Source organism: Indicator indicator, chromosome 14 (assembly GCF_027791375.1).
Source record: "Indicator indicator isolate 239-I01 chromosome 14, UM_Iind_1.1, whole genome shotgun sequence".
Lineage (NCBI taxonomy): Eukaryota > Metazoa > Chordata > Aves > Piciformes > Indicatoridae > Indicator > Indicator indicator.
In genome coordinates this window covers 4,965,715-4,985,016 of record NC_072023.1, presented here as the reverse complement: position 1 = coordinate 4,985,016, position 19,302 = coordinate 4,965,715, and the positions used below count along the sequence as shown (strand labels likewise).

Genomic DNA, 19,302 nt, shown 5'->3' with positions numbered 1-19,302 from the left:
TGGTTTTAGGAAAGATAAAACCTTACATAGAAGGCAACACAAGTCACCATTCTGCAGGTGAAAGTCTTTAATCATAGAATCATAGAATCAAGAAGGTTGGAAGAGACCTCAAAGATCATCGAGTCCAACCTGTCACCCTACACCTCATGACTACTAAACCATGGCACCAAGTGCCACGTCCAATCCCCTCTTGAACACCTCCAGGGATGGTGACTCCACCACCTCCCTGGGCAGCACATTCCAATGGCCAACCACTCTCTCTGTGAAGAACTTTCTCCTCACCTCCAGCCTAAACCTCCCCTGGCACAGCTTGAGACTGTGTCCTCTTGTTCTGGTGCTGGTTGCCTGGGAGAAGAGACCAACCCCCTCCTGGCTACAACCTCCCTTCAGGTAGTTGTAGACAGCAATGAGGTCACCCCTGAGCCTCCTCTTCTCCAGGCTAAACAGTCCCAGCTCCCTCAGCCTCTCCTCATAGGGCTTGTGCTCAAGGCCTCTCCCCAAGCCTCGTTGCCCTTCTCTGGACATGCTCCAGCAATTCAACATCTTTCCTAAACTGAGGGGCCCAGAACTGGACACAGTTATCTGAGCTAGAGCGATCAGAACAATTGTTACCAGTAGATTAGCAATAGTTATTCTGTGCTTGACAGAAGTTACCCCAAATCTTTCCAAAGAGGCTCCAGAGAGGGAACAACCACTTCATTCCAAAGCTAGCTTTGCAACTAGAAGCAGTCAAGCTGTGCCAGCACAGTGCTGTATCTAGGTTAATTACATGCCCTTTGGTACCTAGCTGTACCCTGTGGCAAAGCCATGGTACAGCTGTCAAGAAAGCTCCTGGACAAGATGTAGGCATACACAGAAGAAAGATGGGGCACAGGTTAGTAAAGATAAGAACCTGGAGTACAGCACTCACTACACAGATTAATGGCCCAAAGATGCACTATGCATGTTGGTGTAACAACCCCCAATCACACACCTACTGCAGCACTCACCAGCTTTTTGATATCAGTGATAACCTTTCCAGAGCAGTATCTCTTCTCAAATAATCTCAGGAAGAAGAATGGGATCCTACCCTATCAACTTGGTCTGAAATCTGCCAGCAACATTGCTATTTACACAACTCTGGCAAATACTGATGGGCAACCCTGACATACCTCTGTGCTGCCTTCAGACCTGCAGCCAAACAGACACATCGAGGGTTTGCCAAGCTTGAGAACTCACCTGACAGATGATTCAGTGAAAACAAGAGGATACTTTTCAAATGCCATGGAACCAATGGTAGGAGGCTCTGCTTTCACCAGAATGAGTTTAGCCAGAATTGCCATTGCCTCATCCTTTGCAGTGACATCTGTACCAGAGAAGCAATGCTCAATGTACTCTAGAAAGCATGGAAGAAAATGCTGAAGGAACAAAAACAAAAAAAAAAAAACAAGATTGGTAAATCTCTTTAATCACAATGAAATAAAAACAACCAACCAACCAACCCACCCACAATACCAGACACAGAGGAATCCAAATACTCAAAGGAGTGAGAGAAGCACCAGACTTATCAGTCCTGGTACTCCACCACAACACCACACAGACACGTTCTTACTACACCAGTGACTTCATGTGAAAATACAGTTTGCCTCAAATCTAGTCTCATCAGGACATTCTACATCATCAACTTTAAATGGAGTGGGAGCTGAAAGCAATTTGTTTCCTCTCAGATCACCAGTTCCAGGCCTGACCTATTAGACATTCCTCACTCTTGATTCGAACTTACTCCCCTTCTCTTCATCCCATCCATAACAAGCCCACCCCTAATTTCCAAGAGAAAAGCTTCTTACTGTGAGCACAGATATTTATCACTATCTCCAACCTTGAGCATCGTGACCACGCCTCAAGACAATGGCATGAGCAACCTCTTTCATGCTTATCAGATGGTGCCAGAATTTCAAGTAAACATCATGTCAGTACACAAAAATGCCTCAGCATACAGAGCAAGTTAATATATTATGGATTTCCCAGTTGTTCCCTTTGGCAACAAAAAATAAACAAAATGCAGAGCAGCTTCCTCCTACCTTCTCAAATTGCTTCATTGTGAACATCGTTTCGGAAAAGTCCAAAAGGAAGTGCTGCTCAAATCCACTGGCAAATACCTGCAAGATGCAAATGAAAGGTTGACAAGAACACACTAATGAAAGACAGTTCATAGTTAACTCTCCATTACTCATTGGCCATTTTTTATGTTTTAAGAATCAAACATGATTTAAAGTCTGAGACACTCAGCCTGGTCACTGACCTGCTTTGTAATCTAAGGCAGAACATGTCCATTCTATGTTCTCCCTTCCATCTCTACAGAGGCTGTGTTTGAATCAGTCTGGTTTTCATTGCAAAGATGTCTGCCACAGTTGCACTGCTTCACTGACAGTCTGTGTAAGATTGTCAACCAGTCCCAAGACCTCATAAGGCACTATTAAAGGCATGAGGCAGCTTATCTGTGCAAGAAAGCTAAAGAGAACTTTGTATTTCCCAGCCTGAAGTGGAATGCCCTGATACCAGCCCGCTCTAGGGAACTTGAACCCTTGGATTTCTGCTGTTATTACCTTCTCAATAGCTTCCTTGGTCAATGAATCAGGCAAGGAAACATTCTCAGCCAGCAGGAATGCAGAAATGGTGGTCAGCAGGGTTGTGCAGCAAGATGATGAGAGATGTGGTGTTTGTAACATTTTTATTAAAATCTGAAATGAAAGAGAAAAAAAAACAAAACTGATAATCACCTGTGAAGACAGTGACTGTCTGGTCTGAATGACCTGGACAGTCCCTGGGAGCAAGAGGCCATGGAGTTCTAAGCTTCAGCACACAGAAATAAATCCTAATAGTCCTGTTGAAATTTGAAGGCAATAAACTTACATTTAACCTCCATGGGGTGAAACGTATGTGAATGTGAGAGAACTGCCCTACCACTGATATAGGGGTCTAGGTCTCCTTTAAAGTGCCAGGAACTAGTCTCTACAAGCAGCAGCCCTCTTCCCCCCAGGCTCCTTTAAAAGAGGACTACACCAGCATTACAGTGCAAAGGCAAATTCCCATGGGATCAGAGAGGTAACAATACTCAAAATAAATGTCTATGTTCACTCAACTGAAATCCTAAGCCCAGTGATGCACTGGAAATGCCTACAAGTGTTTCAGCTTACCACACCTCTTCCATGTTCAACTGATTCTTTCCTGGCACATCAGCCCAAGTGATGGTCTGACCTACCCGACAGACATCTTCAGGCAGTGAGATTTTGGATCCGTTTGCATGTTGCACTAGGATCAGGTAAGCTCGCAGCACCCTTTCCATCTGCTCTGAAGCCACACAGCAGTTGGTCTTAGTTATTTTCCTCTGCAGGTCTAAAAGTGACTCCTGTTGAAACAGAAAAGGAAAGCAAAATGTTTCAGAGAAATCATTAGACCCTGCTTCACTTTCTGCTACTTGAAAGCCATTCTAAAGAATCAACATCTCATCTGCCTGACAAAACATTTGGTGACTGTCCCATTGACGATCAACAAACTAAACCTTGCAGAATCACTATGTGATTCCTATTATGTACAAGCACACATCCCACATTCCTTGGACAGAAACACAAATACCTTCCAAGATGAAGACCTTCCAGGGTCTCCCCAAAGGCCAACACACAATATACAAAACAGGAAAGAGGAAGACAAAGAAATCCTCAGCTACAAATCCACAATGATATGAAAGCACCCAGCTTTTAGGGGAATTATCAGAACTCAAAGTACTCTTACACTTTATGCATTATTATGCTAATATGGTTGCTTAGGGGTTAGTCATACACATAACGGAGCTGCTCTGGATCACTCCCAATGCAGCACAACTCACAGCACTCAGCTCTGCTCCCTCAAACCTTGGGAATGCAACACCCAAGCAGCAACACAGGAACATCCCAACTGAGAACACTGATTTTTCAGTACTTGGCCCTGAGGATTACACATGGCTCTTCAGGTTCAGCCCACGTCTTTGCAGTAAAGACAGCTGCAGGGCAAAAAGTGTCCCCTTTACTAAGAGGTTTTGGAAGCACCAATATACCAAGTTCAGCAATATAAAGCAAGCCCTAGTGTTTCCATTCCAGCAAGTGGGATATCTGTCTCTGCCAAGGCAGGTCCCACAAAACCTCCTTGCCCAGTCGTGGGACTGAGCTCTAAGTCTCACACACATCAGTTTCTTTCTCACTTGAAGCACAGCCACCAAGGTTAATCTGAACAGCCAAAAGAAGGTCAGGATTTCTCCCATACTCATAACACTATACTTAAATGTTTCCAAAGCAGAAACAAACCCATTCTGGTCTAACAAGACACAAATACTTTTCTTGATAAATGCACAGAGTTTTTCCTTTTCTTCATGTATTAAAAAGAATAAGTAAATAAAAATCAACGTACCTCTAGGCACTTGAAGACAATGTCAAAATGTTCCTTATGGATATGGAGCACAGCTGATCTGATCATCTGCTCAAAGGCTTCTCCTACAAATACCCATGGTAATTCAGTTTCCTCTTCAGTAACAGGCCCCAGCTTTACCAGAATTAACTTCATAACCTGCACAGGAAAAGATCACATCATGCCCTTGTACATAGAAAATACATCTAGTAACCATACAACTACTTACTGCAATATACTGGGAAAATATTCCAGTGTGCTTGATTCTTTCTAGAACAACTACAGGCAAAAAAAAAAAAAAAAAACAAAAACAAACACAAAAACAAACACCAACCAACCAAAAATCAATAAAAAAGGCTATCACTTAAAATCTCAGGAAATATCAGGAAGCAGTACTTTAATATACAGGACTACTGCATAGGAATTAATAAAAACGATCTAACAGCCTTAGAAGGAGGTCTTCAGATAATGCTATATAAAGAACAGAATGCACCAAGGAGCCACTGAACAAAACACTCTTCAGAGCTTGCTCACACCTCAGCCTTCTTTACTGAAAGCTCTGTACACCTATGAGTCCAAAATGGTAATGGGACTTCAGAAACCTTTTTGTGGTACAGTGTGGGGTGCTCAGTGATAGGACAAGGAACAATGGGTACAAGCTAGAACAGAGGAGGTTCCACCTCAACACAAAGAGGCACTTCTTTATTGTGAGGGGGATGGAGCACTGGAACAGACTCCCCAGTGAGGTTGTGGAGTTTCCTTCTCTGGAGAGAAGGAAACTTTCAAAACCTGTCTGGGTGCGTTCCTGTGCAACCTGCACTAGATTGTATGGTTATATGGTCCTGCTCTGGCAGGGGGGTTGGGCTCAATGGTCTCCAGAGGTCTCTTCCAACCCCTACCATGCTGTGATCCTGTGAATGATTTCACTGAGCACTGCTCAGGCTCCCTCACAGCACCACTTAAACCAGCAATCCTCTCTTGTCTTTACCGTCTCTGCACAAGAGTGGAACATGCTTCGAACACCCTTGCACATCTCGAAAAAGAGCTGGCCTACACCTTCCACCTTCTTGGGGTGCTCCCTCAGGTCACACAGCATTAAATTGAAGATTGCATTTTTATCAGCAACCTACAAAACATAAGAACAAAACAAAGTTATCCTCTACTCAGAGCTGCCAGATGGATAGAGGCAATTAAATGGCTCCACAGCACCATGTTATTCTTTGTCCTGCCTTCCCCACAACAGCTCACACTCATTATTTCTGCAATCACACAAGGAAACTGAAAGGAAAAGTGATCAGCTTTTCAGTCACTGTTTGTCCCACCCCACCTCAAGATGTACACAAGTCCACTGAAGTCACTGCAGCTGGACACCTAATCCCTGAAAGTGTTTAAGACCAGGCTGGATGACACTTTGAGCAACCTGGTCTAGTGGGAGGTGTCCCTGCCCACAGTATGCGGGTTGGAAGCTGATGATCGTCAAGGTCCCTTCCAACTCAAGCCATTCTATGAAATATGTGGGCTTGATTATTATGATTTTTGTGTTAAACATGCATAAATGCACCATTAAACTGGTCCCAACTGAAACACAAAGGTCATTGCACTGGTGTTAAAAGAAATGTGCATCAGCTGAACATAGAATTCAATCACCCAAAACTATAACCACACTTGAGAACACTGCAAGGACTTCAGGCCCAAGATTTTAAACCTCTCTATTTCTGATGATTTGAATTGAGGTTCAGCAATTTCTAAAAACAACCAATGAAACAAATGTGCTTTATTAAGGCCTCTCAACTTTGGACAAAAATGAGGATACCCAAATTTGCCAGTCAGCCTCAGGAGTCCTGACTTCTGTATATTTTGACTAAATAAAAAACTAAATTAATAAAAAAAAACCCCACACAACTACCATTCCCTTTCCTTACTCCATGAAAGGCTGCTGTCTGATCTTGATTGATCTGCCTGGGAAGATGACATACTCTGATTTCCAGGAATGCAGAAAGATTGTCACAAGACCTTCAGTTCCACAAAGGCCTTAAAGCATTAAAGAGCCAGGGAGCAAATGCACATTTACAAATTAAAGCTGCTCTTTTCCAAGGGTACTGTGTCAGTGTGAGCTGAAATTCCCCTTACCACTTCCAGTCATTTTAGCTAAACAAATCACAGACATTTGGTTCAACTGCTCTTACTGCTCTGTTTGCCACTGTTGATAAGAAGTGCATGACATTCTCAGTAAAACACTTCCTAAAAATGACAACTCAGGACATGCTGAATGGCTGATCAGGCCTTGTTAACTCTTCTTCAGAGAAAATCTAGTATTACACATTGAATCCAAGAGCCATCGCAGAACGGAGATAGCATCGAAGTACAAACATCTCACCTTTCTCATTAGGAAGACAAAACTTTCAGCAGCAAAGTTTCTGATGTGAAGTTTGTGGTGAGCCAGCAGGGTGCTGTACAAGCTATAATGACACAAAGTAATCCATTGTCTTAAAAGCAATGCAAGAATTGCCACCAACTAGTTCTAAAACTTATGTTTTCAGTTCACATCTTTCTTTTTTTTCCCCAAATGCTAAGAATCTGTCCTCTTAGAGAGAGCGAATACTGTCCTCAACTCAATTCCTTCCCACTCTCCCTGGATAAAAAACAGAGCTTTACAAAAGAAGTCAAATGACAGGCAAATTAAATTGCATTAAGAAACACCTCTAAAAATCTCTGGATCCATACAGATTGAACTGCAGTTTCAAGATTTTCTTGTGGCAGCAGTAAATAAAACCAAACCTGATTTGATAAACCAGATCTGTATTTCAGTTGAGCCAACAGGGTCTTCTGTGCACTTGAAAGTTTCTAAAGATACAATTTACAGGGGTGATAAATATTTGCATTTTGACAGTAAGCATCAGTAAGGGTTGCAGGTGGCTCAGCAGATGTTCACTGCAGAGCGAGTGGTGCCTCCGATTCACAGCCAAGCAGATGTTTTTCAACATGCTCAACAGCTTTTGCTTCATTGGGGAGGAAATCTAAAACCCTTTTGGCTCAACCTGTTCCAAACTGAAATTAAGAGGAAGCAATATGGGCCCACTGGCTATGACAAAAAGAGAGCACTGCTACCACAGCAATATGAGACTGAACAAGAAATCATATCGGGTTAGGCCACAGGTCCTTCCAGCCCAGCATTCAGTCTACAGCAGTGGCTGCAAGCAGATGCCTGGAAAAGGTTTGAAAACAGGTCAGTCAGCCTTCAACCACCTGCAGCTCTATCTCAAGGACCCCTCAAGGCAGATGTGGCTCCTATGCATTTGGTAACTCCCCCCAACTTGGACGGTTTCTCTTTGAGCCTGTGTCAATCTTCCACAACCACAGCATCCTGCAGCAAGGAGTTTCAAGGCATAAAAAAAAAGTGTATGCTTTGTCACTAAGCAGACAGAAAGCAAAAAACATGAAGGGAAAAATATTGGGAAAGGAGCAGTTCTCAAAGAAATCCATTCAGTGTTCTAAATCCAGGTGTCTGCAACCCAGAAATGACATGACTGAAGTACTCAACTGATGCTCAAGAGATTCATGCAACCAACTCAGACTTGGTCACAGGTCTCCAAGATGACTCTGATAATCCAATGTCTTTCTGAGCTTTGTTTACCCAGTTAAGATGGATGTTTCCTGTTCTATCCAGAAGGGAAGGGGACTGAAGATCCCAGGTCTGCACCCCAACCAAGATTTCTCTTCCAATACAGTGATCCATGAAAGTAAGTAGGATCTCAAAGGAGCTGCTATAACAAGATCCAGTCTCTCAGAAAGCATGAAAACCATGAAAACAAAGATACTGAAGCGTTAAGCCATACATTTGTGTGGCATTTACACTGCAACAGCACCTAATAACTGTTGATCAAGACAGAGAGTAAAAACAGCTTTTACCTGTATATGTTGTGTACGTCCTTGACCATCAATCTCCACAAGTATTTGTAGAGATAGGAAAGAGAGGTAAAAGCCCATTCCAGCAGCTCTGTGTCCTGTGTGTCCAGTAACTTGGTGATGGCCAGGAAAAAGTCATGAAAATGAGGATAGAAATCAGTTTGAAGATCTCGAGCCAGCTGCACCACTAGACTGTGTTTCAGAAAATACATCAGGGTTAGTAAATGTCAAAAACAAAGCATAAAAACCTAGTCAAACCCTGCACAAGCCAGCACAAGTCTCTCTGGAAAGAAAGACAGAATCATCTTTACTTTTCCCTTTTATTTAAGCATCACCTAATAGGCAGCTGTACACAGCAAGAATCTTGAGATTTATTTTTTTTTTTAAATCATGCAGGTTAACAGTAAAAGCTCTGTCAGGGAAATATGAACACTTTGGGTGTCTCATTGTTCTGTTTTCCTTGTGTACAGTTAAAGACTCACAACAGGACTCATGCTTACTTATAATACCACCAAGGCTTCTGACTACGCTTTGCCACCACGTACTTACTCTAACAGGGGTTGATAAGCAAGACTGCCTTCAACTTGCAGATGTGTCTTCAAGCTCTGAACAATGGCATTCTGGTAGTAGACCAGCTGGTTGAAGGACTGGCATTTGTTGGCCACTTCACTGTAGAATTGCACTGTTGGAAGCACAAAAGGAAATATCGTGAAAACTGGTGCAGTTCCTAGTAAACATGTAGGGTGTTAAAGAGTAACAGCCCTCCAAAGCCCAGTCCAAAAGCTAGACAACAAGAGAATCTCCCACTGGGCTCTGGATGCAGAAAAAACGTATTTTAACAGCTTAAGGAAAGCAGAAAACATGGATGAAAACAACATACCAAAATGCTGAGTGAGGTTCAGTTCCCTCCATTTCCGTAGTCCTTCAGAAAAGTAGGTTTCAACCTCCTGTCAAAACAAGAAGAAATTAATAGCTATCAACCTTAATGAGAGTAGCCTGCAACGAGAGCTTCAAATGAAGGAAACTATCAAGTTCCAGAAGTACTTTAAGAATATTCTAAGAAATCTTGATTACTTAATTTTCAAAGGTGTTAAGGAATTTCCCTGAAGATACAACTTTTCTTTATATATTCACATCTGAAAACATTTTCTGGTGACAGAACTTGTTTACAGAACTGCTTTTTAACCCTCCCTTGATTGACCTTGCTAATCTAAGACACTGAGCCATAGCCCACCCAGCAGAAATTCTTTGGGATTTCTTCAGGCATCCTCACAGCTATTGAACAGGAGGTTCAGAAGAACAATCCAGCAGGCCTGGAGGTGAAAGCCTGCAAAGCACTATAATCACAACTACGATCTACAGGGCACATATAAATGACCCTTCTGTGTGATCTATGAAGGCAATTCCATGCTCTAAGCAGGTGCTGCAAGCACTGCAATTACTCAGCACCTCTAAGTCTTTGCAGGTCCAGACCTAGCACTGACTGCCTCAGCAGCATCTTCCATGCTCAAAAATACCCACAGGCCCTCCAGCCACATGGAAGTCATTCAGGTGGCACTGTGAAACAGGTTGCTCAGGGACATAGTTGGGGCCACATCCCTGGAGACATTCAACATCAAATTTGATGTGGTTATGGGCAGCTTGATCTAGTTGAAGATGTCAATTCTGTGTGCCTGCTCATTGCAGGGCAGTTGGACAAGATGACCTTTAAAGGTCCCTTCCAATCCGATGCAATCTGTAAGTCTGTGAATATTGCAAAGCAGGTCCAAGAGAAAAGGGGAAGAAAGCACAAAAATGAGGCTCTAGGAAAGGCAACTCTTCATGAGCTCCTTTTCAATTTCCTCCTGCATAAATGTCTTTCCTGGAGCATATGTACTTGTGATGTGCTTTCAGAAAGTGACTGTAATTGCTGCCCTTACCTCAGCATAACTTCCAGTTCTGTCGATCCGATGAATAATATCGATATTAACATTGCTTAAGCGTTCTGAAAAGGTAAGAAACTGTAAAACAAAAGGACACACTTGTTTTTTCCTCAGTCCTGAGAACAGTTTGCATTGCAAACAGAAACCCCACTTGAAAAGACAGGCCACCAGAAAACACTCATCAACCCGTAAACAGTCCTACCAGAACTTTAAGGCAAAAAATAATGCTTAAAATGCCCACAAGGAGAACCAACCCTTTCTCCGCTCTCTACTCTGCACCACCTAGGCCTGCAGCCCACATGTCTCTAACCCCATTGAATGGTAGGGGTTAGAAGAAGACCTCTGGAGAACCATCAAGTCCAACCCCTCTGCCAAAGCAGGATCTCACACTGTACCCAGTTTTGGGCTCCCCAATTCAAGAGACAGGGATCTACTGGAGAGAATCCAAAGGAGAGATACGAGGACGATTGCAGGACTTCAATATCTCTCCTCTGAAGACAGACTGAGAGAACTGGAGCTGTTTAGTCTTGAGAAGGCTGAGAGAGGATATTATTCATGTCTGTAAATACATAAGGGGTGTGTGACAAGATGAAGGTGACAGTCTCTTTCTGGTGGTGTCCAGTAAAAAAACCAAACCCACAGGAACATGTTGAGATGGGTCTTGAAAGTCTCTACAGAAGGAGACTCTACAACCTCTCTGGGCAGCCTGTTCCAGCGCTCTGTCACACTGAGAGTAGAGAAGTTTTTCCTCGTGTTGAGATAGAACTTCCCACGCTTCATTTTGTATCTGTTGTCCCTTGTCTTATCACAGAACACCACTGGAAAGAGACTAGCACCTTCTGCTTGACACCTACTCCTCACAGATTTATAGATGTTAATAAGATGGCTCAGTCTTCTCCAGACTGAACAGCCCCAGGTCTACCAGCCTCTCCTGATCAGACAGATGTTCCAGTCCCTTAATCATCCCCGTGGTCTCCATTGGACACTCTCTAGTATAACCCTGTCCCTCTTGAACAGGGGAGCCTGGAACTGGACACAATACTCCAGATGTGGTCTCACCAGGACAGAGTAGGGGAGAAGAACCTCCCATGCTGAGAAACCCGTTCGGATTTCAACTGACTGTCCGGCTCATGCTTTTCCTGAAACGGCGCCTAGCTCAATATCCCCAACAGATATGGCTAGCTTCCTACATGAAGGCTCTGGTGTGCCTGCTGCGTGATCCGGGCGGTGGGTGACTCGGCCCACGGAGCTGTCACCGAGTGTTCGGGGAAGGAGCCAGCCGCACTTCATCGCAGCGCTGCGGAAACCCCCAGCCCTGCCACACCACCCGACCTCATATCTCCTCCCCCAGCACAGCCGCGAGAGCAAGCCACGACCACTAAACTAAACCTAGAGCCTCTCTTCCCCCCGGCCATCAGCCGCGGAGCTCCGGCAGTGCCAGGCGGGCGCTCACCCGGTGCGTGTTCCCCGACTTGTGGGCTGAGGACTTGCTCTTCATGGCGGCGGTAGCGCTGAGGAGGATCCCAGCCCCTGTGGCGCAGCACACCACCACACCGACAGCCACACGTGCGGCCCTAAATGCCGGGCGCCGCCATACCGGCCGCGGGCTGCCGGGAGGAGGAGGAGGAGGCAGAGGCGGGCCCGCCGGCGGAAGGGGCGGGCGGCGGCTGCTGGGGTTGGGATTGCCTGGGCTCTGCATAGAGGGAGCCGCGGTCGGGGTCTGGAGTAAGGTGGGGTTGACAGCAGCCCTCATTTTATCTGAGCGGTGTGCGGCGGTTCATTGAGGACTGGGCAGAGCAGTCCGCCTCCGCCCCGATCACAGAAGCGCAGAATGCTAAGGGTTTGAAGGGACCTCTGGAGAACATCTAGTCCAACCCCGCCGCTAAAGCAGGTTCGCCGAGAGCAGGTTACACAGGATCTGTCCATGTGGCTTTTGAATGTGTCCAGAGCAGACTTCGCAACTTCACTGGGCAGCCTGTTCCAATTATCTGGCACCCTCGAAGTTTTTCTTCCCGTTCAGATGTTCCTCTATTCCAGTGTGTGCTCATTTCCCCTTGTCCTGTCACTGGGAAAAGAACCAGCTCATGACCTCCACTCTTTGGATATTTATAAGATCTCTTCTCAGGCGTCTCTTTTCCAGGCTAAAGAGCCCCAAGTCTCTCAGCCTCTCCTCATCAGAAAGATGCTCCTGTCACCTAATCATCTTCCTCAGCTCTCTGCTGGACTCTGCATTAATTTTTTTGCATCTTTTGAACTGGAGAGCCCAGAACTGGACACTGTTGTCCACCAGGACTCCCAGGTGCCTCTGCACTCTGGTGGAGCGTGGATGGCTGAGGCACCCCAGTAGCAGAGAGAGGCCCCAGCAGTTTCTCTGGAAGAGAAATGGATGTTTCAGTGAGAAAATGTTACGTGGGAGAGCATAACCCTCAGTGCAGTGTTGGTGGCTTGGCCTGAAATAGCCACCACCCAACTCCTACAGCCCCAATTTTAGTGCAGACGTTAGTCCAGATCTCAAAATCCCCCAAATCCATCCCAAAGTACATGTAAACTGAATCCTTGCACAAGAGCAGATGATTATGAACTGATCATCATTCCCAGCAGTACCAGGGCCTGCGGGAGCTTCTGCCCATGGCTGCAATTGTGGAAGGTGGAGAATGCATTAGGGATACTGGGGGTCGGTAGAAAATGAATGAAGCTTTGGTTTGGGCAGCTGCAGTACAAGCAGCCCAGAACCACAAAACCATTTTGTGTTGCAGCTTCCAAGGCTTGGCAGTTTGTCCCTCCCTGTTACAGGCAGCTCAAGGCCACTCTCATAAACTAGGCTTGCAGGTTATCCAGGCAGCAAAACACGAGGTTACATTTGAGCACAGCTGAAGTTCACCATTAAGAGCACGTAGAGACCTATAAGTTCGAACAGATCCAACAGGATAAACACTGACAGATGCAGAAAAGCTGCCCACAGGCAAGCACGAAGTCATTAACAGGATAGCCATCTGGACAGGCAGAGGAGCATGCTTGCTGCAGCATCTATGAATTCAGAGGACTATGGAGGCAGCTGTTAACTTTGAGGTTTGCTCTTCTGCTGCTGGAATAGAAAAGACTTCTGACATTTGCTTTAAGTGGAAAGAGAATGCCTACTTTAGGTACTTGAGTTCAAAAAGGTTGGCTTAAGTGTTTTCAAGCCCAAATATATACAGGAGAAAATGCAGCTAAAAGCATGTGGAGAGGTCTAGAACCAGAGGAGGGCTTAGGCAATATACCACTGGTGAAGAACACAAATACATCTTCAGATGTGGTTAGTAAATTCACCTAATATGTCTCCTACATAGTATGAACAAAGACTTGTAGAATGTGCTCCAAAATCATTCAAGGGAATGGCCAAAATCTACCATGTGTGGAAAGCAACAGAGAGAAGAGCTCAGGTGTGCTCTTCCTGTTGCAGAAATAGAGTCACCAGCAAAACCAGAAGATGTTAGAGAAAGCTTTTAAAGTTTACAAATGCTTCTTCATGTTTGTAAACTGGTGCCTCGTCAGAAGAGTGAGACAGGCTCAACCTGCAGCTGCTGAAGTTCATGAGAGCTTCTGCCCACGAGAACAACTGCTGAACTGCATTTCAGCCAGCACTGAATACAGTGCTTGGAGATACAGCTGAGTGATGTTACTACCTTAGGGTGCTACTTCAGGTATCAATGCCAGTATGGCCATGACAGCAGGTCTGGCATTTCATCTGGGAAAATTCAGTGACCCAGAAGGTCCCTTCACTACTTCTGTATGAGCGACAGCTATGTTAACAGCTTCATTTCTACATATACTCCTCTCTGACTGCAATGCCTCAAGCTTTATTCTTTTACTTTTCCAGGAAGAGATGTGAGATGTAGAGTTGCCCTACTTGCATCATATTTTTAGGTATATTAATGACAATAAGAAACATCTGCTCCTGAGGCCTGTGTGATACTGAGTTTCTAACCTAAAGGACATGCCATCCAATACAAGCATCCAATGAGCAGCCAGGACAGACTATTTTTAACCCCAGGATATTGTAGATTGCATAAGTGCACAGGTGTAAAATCAAATTTTCATTTTTCTACTGGATTCATACAGGCATGGTGGAGATGTGCCAGGAAAGGAGTTCACATAGGGAATTTCACTGTGAGAAGAATTTGCTTTTCAAAGCTAAATATAACAGGCAAATAAATTAACAGAAGCAGCTGTGAATTTAGCTGGATGACTTCCAGGCTTGGATAGATTCTTCAACAAATATTGAAGGCAGTAGCTAGAGTACGGAAGGAATGAAGCCAGAAGCCTGTTGGCCTGTCTCGAGTCACTCCAGAGAACAACTTCAGGCGCACAGGCTGGGTGCAGAAGGTTGGAACCCCACTACAGCACAGGAGATCTCCAAAGCCCTCACTGAGGGGGAAGCTGGGCTGAGGTGGAAGGCAGGTTATACAAGTGTGTAACGTCTTCGGTGTAGTATTTCAACCAGAGCAGCCTGCTTCTGTTTATTTTTTTTAATGTCTCTGAAAAGCAAGAAGAGCCCTTCGAAACACAATGACATCTTTTCACTGCCAGTTTCCTCCTCAGTCAGTAGCTGGCACTTTGCCTTGCCTCACGGAAGAAAACTCCACTGGATTATGTAGGATGTTGTTGAGAGCACTTGCATTTGCAAAAAAACAAAGCATACAAGATACTGGAATCCTGCTCTGCAAACTGCTGGAACTGTCTGACCACATTTTTTCTAAAATGCCTGAAGGACAGAGATTCTGGAAATAATAGAACTCCACATCCATGCTAACTGAGTCCTGGGAAGGATTTCACCAACCCATCGGTTTGCAGATCAGAGAGGATTTTGGACAAGGAGCTGGAATATAGATCCCAGATTTCTGCAGCTATCTGAATAGAGGGGGTGAGTGTTCAGGCCTGTAATATCCTGAACTCAGGGTGTCAAGAAGATGCTAATCTCTTTTCCATAGTATCCTGTGATAGGGCGAGGGGCAAGAGATACAAACTGGAACACAGGAAGTTCCACCTCAACATCAGGAAAAACCTCTCTACTGTGTGATGGAGCACTGGATCAGGCTGCCCAGAGAGGTTGTGAAGTCTCCTTCTCTAGAGGCTTTCAAGATCCTTCTGCACACATTCCTGTGTACCCTGCCTTAGGTGATCCTGCTTTGGCAGCGGGGTTGGTCTCAATGATCTCCAGAGATCCCTTCCAAACCCTACCATTCTGTGATTCTTTGCATAGACATTCACTGTAAGGATCCCATTATGGCTGCATCAGTAAAGTCCCCCCACCATGGAGTTTGGTCATTAAAATCCACAAATAATAAAAAATAAGAGCTGATTAGGGCACTAGGGCAGCAGTGGGGCATGTTTTTCATAGTGTTTTTAAGTGCCAGAGGTAGCAGGCTCACTTCCAGGGGCTTTCTCTGTAGAAAATGGAAAGAGACAGGCTCCTCCAGGGAACATATCAAAGCACCTAGTTTCTTTCAGGAGAGCCTGTCTCTCTCCTTCAGTTAGAGAGGCAACCTCAGGAGCCAAGCTGTGTAACAGAAGTGGCTACCTTGTACACCTAAACTGAACACATCTCAAAATAACACTCACTACAATATGTGAACAGAGATAGTTTGGATAGCAGGTGGTGGAAAAGGGGAAAACAACTGAAACAAAACAAGGAAATTCAGAAAATATGTATGCAGGAAAACAAATATTTTTCATTGATTATTCTGGTGAACATTTGACAGCCCTTTCTCATACATTAACTGCAATTAAGCAAACTAGTTGAATTGTAATTCTCTTGATGCCAAACTGAACACCTTAAATAAACAAAAGATCCCAAAGCCATGAGAATAAAGTTCAAGCATGTAACTTATTTATCCATTTGAGTTAAAGAAGTAAAGTCTGCACCACAATTTTATTCCCAGACTGATTGTTCTCTTTAGCCAATAATTGTGCATGGCACATCTCACTGCATGGACAATCCATAAAGAAATCCTAGGGATGTTGTTGAGGCCCTGTTCCTCGAGACATTCAAGATCAGACTTGGTGCAGCTCCAGGCAGCCTGATCTTATTGGAGGTGTCCCTGCTCACTGCAGGGGGCTTGGACAAGATGACCTTTGAGGGTCCCTTCCAGTCTGCTGGAACTCAGTCTGCTGGAGCAGTCTGCTCCAACTCAGATTTTAACATCCAAGGCTCAAGTAAGTGCTTCCTTCAGTCCAGAGGCACTATTGATTTTCAAAGGTGTGTTGATATTAGAGGGTTACACAATCTGAAGTTTTGTTCTCAAGAACATTAAGCACTCACATTTAAATTATTTTGATTGCAAACTGCATTTGTTCACATTTCTGTGGCATGCATAAAGAGGGAAAACAACCAACCAAGGAGGTTTCCATGCAAGACGTCGATTAAACATGATTTATTTCTGGGAGTTCTGTGTATCTCTGATTCTTTTCCCTCCGTTGCTCCCTCTGCTCAAAATACAGGTGCCACTTGAGTGCTTCTAAACGACTCATCCAGATTTCACAAGAACTATTGAGGATTATACTGCTCTTCTGAATACCCTTGCATGGTCATTCTGTTATGTTCAAATACTATTAACAGAAGAAGTACTGACCAAAAAAAATAATAATAATAATTGAAGAGACAGCTAAGAACTTCACAAAATAACACTGTGGAAGATTCCTTTAAGGTTGCATTAAACCAGGAGAAGCAAGGTCAGTGATGATGGCAGCTCTACTAAACCCAGCAATTCAAAGCAGCAGCATGTGGACAGGCATGGCAAGCAGGAGGGATTAGGGAGGAGCCAAATGCTGACTGATCTTCAGAAATACAAAACACCAGCAACAATGAACTTTCATTCAGGTTTTTCAAGGTGATGAGTGATGCTATGCAGGAAGCAGTTGTGGTTTTACTAACTTTACTGGAATCAATATCTTCCAGAAGTAAAAGAAATGCATTTTGACCTGAAAGCATTCCATTGTGAGAGAAAAAATGAACTGATTTTTTAGGATTCAGTGATTAGTATTGATATATTATTCCTAATAACAATGATGAGCAGAAGGAAATTTAATAGGTAGCTCCATGAACAGAGGAGAAAATGGAACCTTGATCCCCATAGTGCTGTGTATTTTCATAAGCTGAGAAGCTGCACCTGCAGCAGGGCATTTTCAAGGTCTTTCTTTCATATGGTTTCACTGTTATCTAATAGAGGTTCAGCTCCTGCTTCAGTCTTCAACGTGAACATTTGCAGGAAACCTCTTTCTTGCCCATCTACTTTCATGAAACTGGTAGTGCCTTAATATCTTCGAGACCTCTACCCCTCTGTAAATTTGGTCATGGTGTTAGAAAACACTTTCTATATGAATACATGTATGCATATGCACAGAGCATGACCCTAAGTCCCTAATTTCCTAAGCAAATCATCCAAACAAAAATAAACAGATTTTTTTTCAAAATGTTCCCATAAAAGGCCAAATTGAGTATAAAAAAAAAAAGGTAAAAAAATAGTTTAGTCAGATGTTGCTTTGAAATTGTGTTGATTGTTTGTTTTTACCAATGGCCAGCTATTGTCTGGCAAGGTTGCCAAACCTTTCCCTGTGTAATCAGAAGAGAAGGGATCATCAGAGGGCTGGAGCACCTCCTCTATGGGGACAGGCTGAGAGAGTTGGGGCTGTTCAGCCTGGAGAAGAGAAGGCTCCAGACAGAGCTTATAGAGGCCTTCCGGTACTTGAAGAGGACTTACAAGAAAACTGGGGAAGGACTTTTTACAAGGGCTTGTGGTGATAGGATGAGAAGGAATGTATTGAAGCTTGAGGAGGGGAGATTTAGGTTGGATATTAGATACAAATTCTTTAGAGCGAGGGTGGTGAGACACTGGAACAGGTTGCCCAGGAAAGTCATGGATGCCCCCTCCCTGGAGGTGTTCAAGGCCAGGTTGGATCAGACCTTGAGCAATCTGGTCTAGTGGAAGGTGTCCCTGCTAGTGGCAGGAAGGTTGGAACTGGATGATCTTCAAGGTCCCTTCCAACCCAAACCATTCTATGAATCTATGAACTCAGTCCTGGCCCCACACAGGAGTACCATTAAGCACCAGCTGCTCTTCACGTGCAATCTGAGCTCAGCTGGAAGTCTGAGAGCTCCCAGGCTGCTCAGGGCAAATTGCAAAGGATCTTGCAGCACTGCTGAACAGTGTTCACTGGGCCTCCGGTGCTTTCCTACCTCACTTCCACTTGCTTTTGCCTATGCCCACATTTGCCATCAAGCAGGAGAACCCTTCAAAGTGTATTTCCAAAACTTAGTTCAAAGAGGTGGTGAAGAGATATGAATCACACACTTAGTGCTATTAAACAGCATAAACTGCTGATGCCAGTGAAGCTCAGAGTCAGTGAGATGAGGGACTAAATAAGACCCAATGGAGGTAAGATAAGGTGCTACAAGAAAACAACGAAATACACTCTCTGAGTTTGGAAGACATTTCAGTATCTATTGTAGCAATGAGGAAAGCAAATACCCACGGTTCTGTCTCCATTACACAGCACAGGCCCACTGTGTTCCATGGAGCTAATTTGGTTTTGTGTATAAAAATCCAGAATAAAAACATTTAGCCTTGTTCTCCAAGGACCACTTACCATGATTTAGGACATCAGCATTATATAGATTTGCTGCTGGCTTCTACGGCAGAAATATCTGAATGGGAGGATCAAACCTTTCTTGACATACTGGTCATGATGACGTTTGGAACACAATTTGTTTAGTATTCCTGTAAAAAGAATCAGATGTCAGATGCCACCTGAAGCCAGTGACATGCATTTCCTCATAGCTGCTTGTGTTTCAGTTAAGAAACACAATTTGTTTTCCCGTACAGGTTATCACTTGTTCTGTTTACATTATGTCAGAAATAATAAAGCAACAGAACCAAAACTGTATTAATCCTTCACAGTTAAGAATTTAAATGCATGTTACTGTTTGAATGGTTTGAGCAACAGAAAACCCAAAAGAGTGCAAATAAGCAACACCAAGCATGGAGCTCTGAGCAGTACAAGCTGTGAGTCTGGGCAG

At 44.1% G+C, this 19,302-nt stretch overlaps 2 protein-coding genes across 2 annotated transcripts in view; one reads left to right on the top strand and one right to left on the bottom strand.

The window, feature by feature from the left end:
* The window catches only part of UTP20 (UTP20 small subunit processome component), a 66,521-nt gene extending 54,776 nt beyond the window's left edge, over window positions 1–11,745 (bottom strand). The window contains exons 1-12 of the mRNA XM_054386655.1: window positions 11,701–11,745; window positions 10,245–10,325; window positions 9,206–9,272; window positions 8,875–9,007; window positions 8,329–8,517; window positions 6,797–6,878; window positions 5,408–5,545; window positions 4,423–4,578; window positions 3,242–3,388; window positions 2,586–2,720; window positions 2,061–2,138; window positions 1,219–1,397 (exon numbers count right to left, since the gene is read on the bottom strand). Of these exons, the coding sequence (XP_054242630.1) occupies window positions 1,219–1,397; window positions 2,061–2,138; window positions 2,586–2,720; window positions 3,242–3,388; window positions 4,423–4,578; window positions 5,408–5,545; window positions 6,797–6,878; window positions 8,329–8,517; window positions 8,875–9,007; window positions 9,206–9,272; window positions 10,245–10,325; window positions 11,701–11,745 (1,430 nt within the window). The remainder of the gene's footprint in view (window positions 1–1,218; window positions 1,398–2,060; window positions 2,139–2,585; window positions 2,721–3,241; window positions 3,389–4,422; window positions 4,579–5,407; window positions 5,546–6,796; window positions 6,879–8,328; window positions 8,518–8,874; window positions 9,008–9,205; window positions 9,273–10,244; window positions 10,326–11,700) is intronic.
* Window positions 11,746–11,825: 80 nt separating this feature from the next.
* The window catches only part of SLC5A8 (solute carrier family 5 member 8), a 35,540-nt gene continuing 28,063 nt past the window's right edge, over window positions 11,826–19,302 (top strand). The window contains exon 1 of the mRNA XM_054386774.1: window positions 11,826–11,922. Coding sequence (XP_054242749.1) covers window positions 11,826–11,922 — 97 coding nt within the window. The remainder of the gene's footprint in view (window positions 11,923–19,302) is intronic.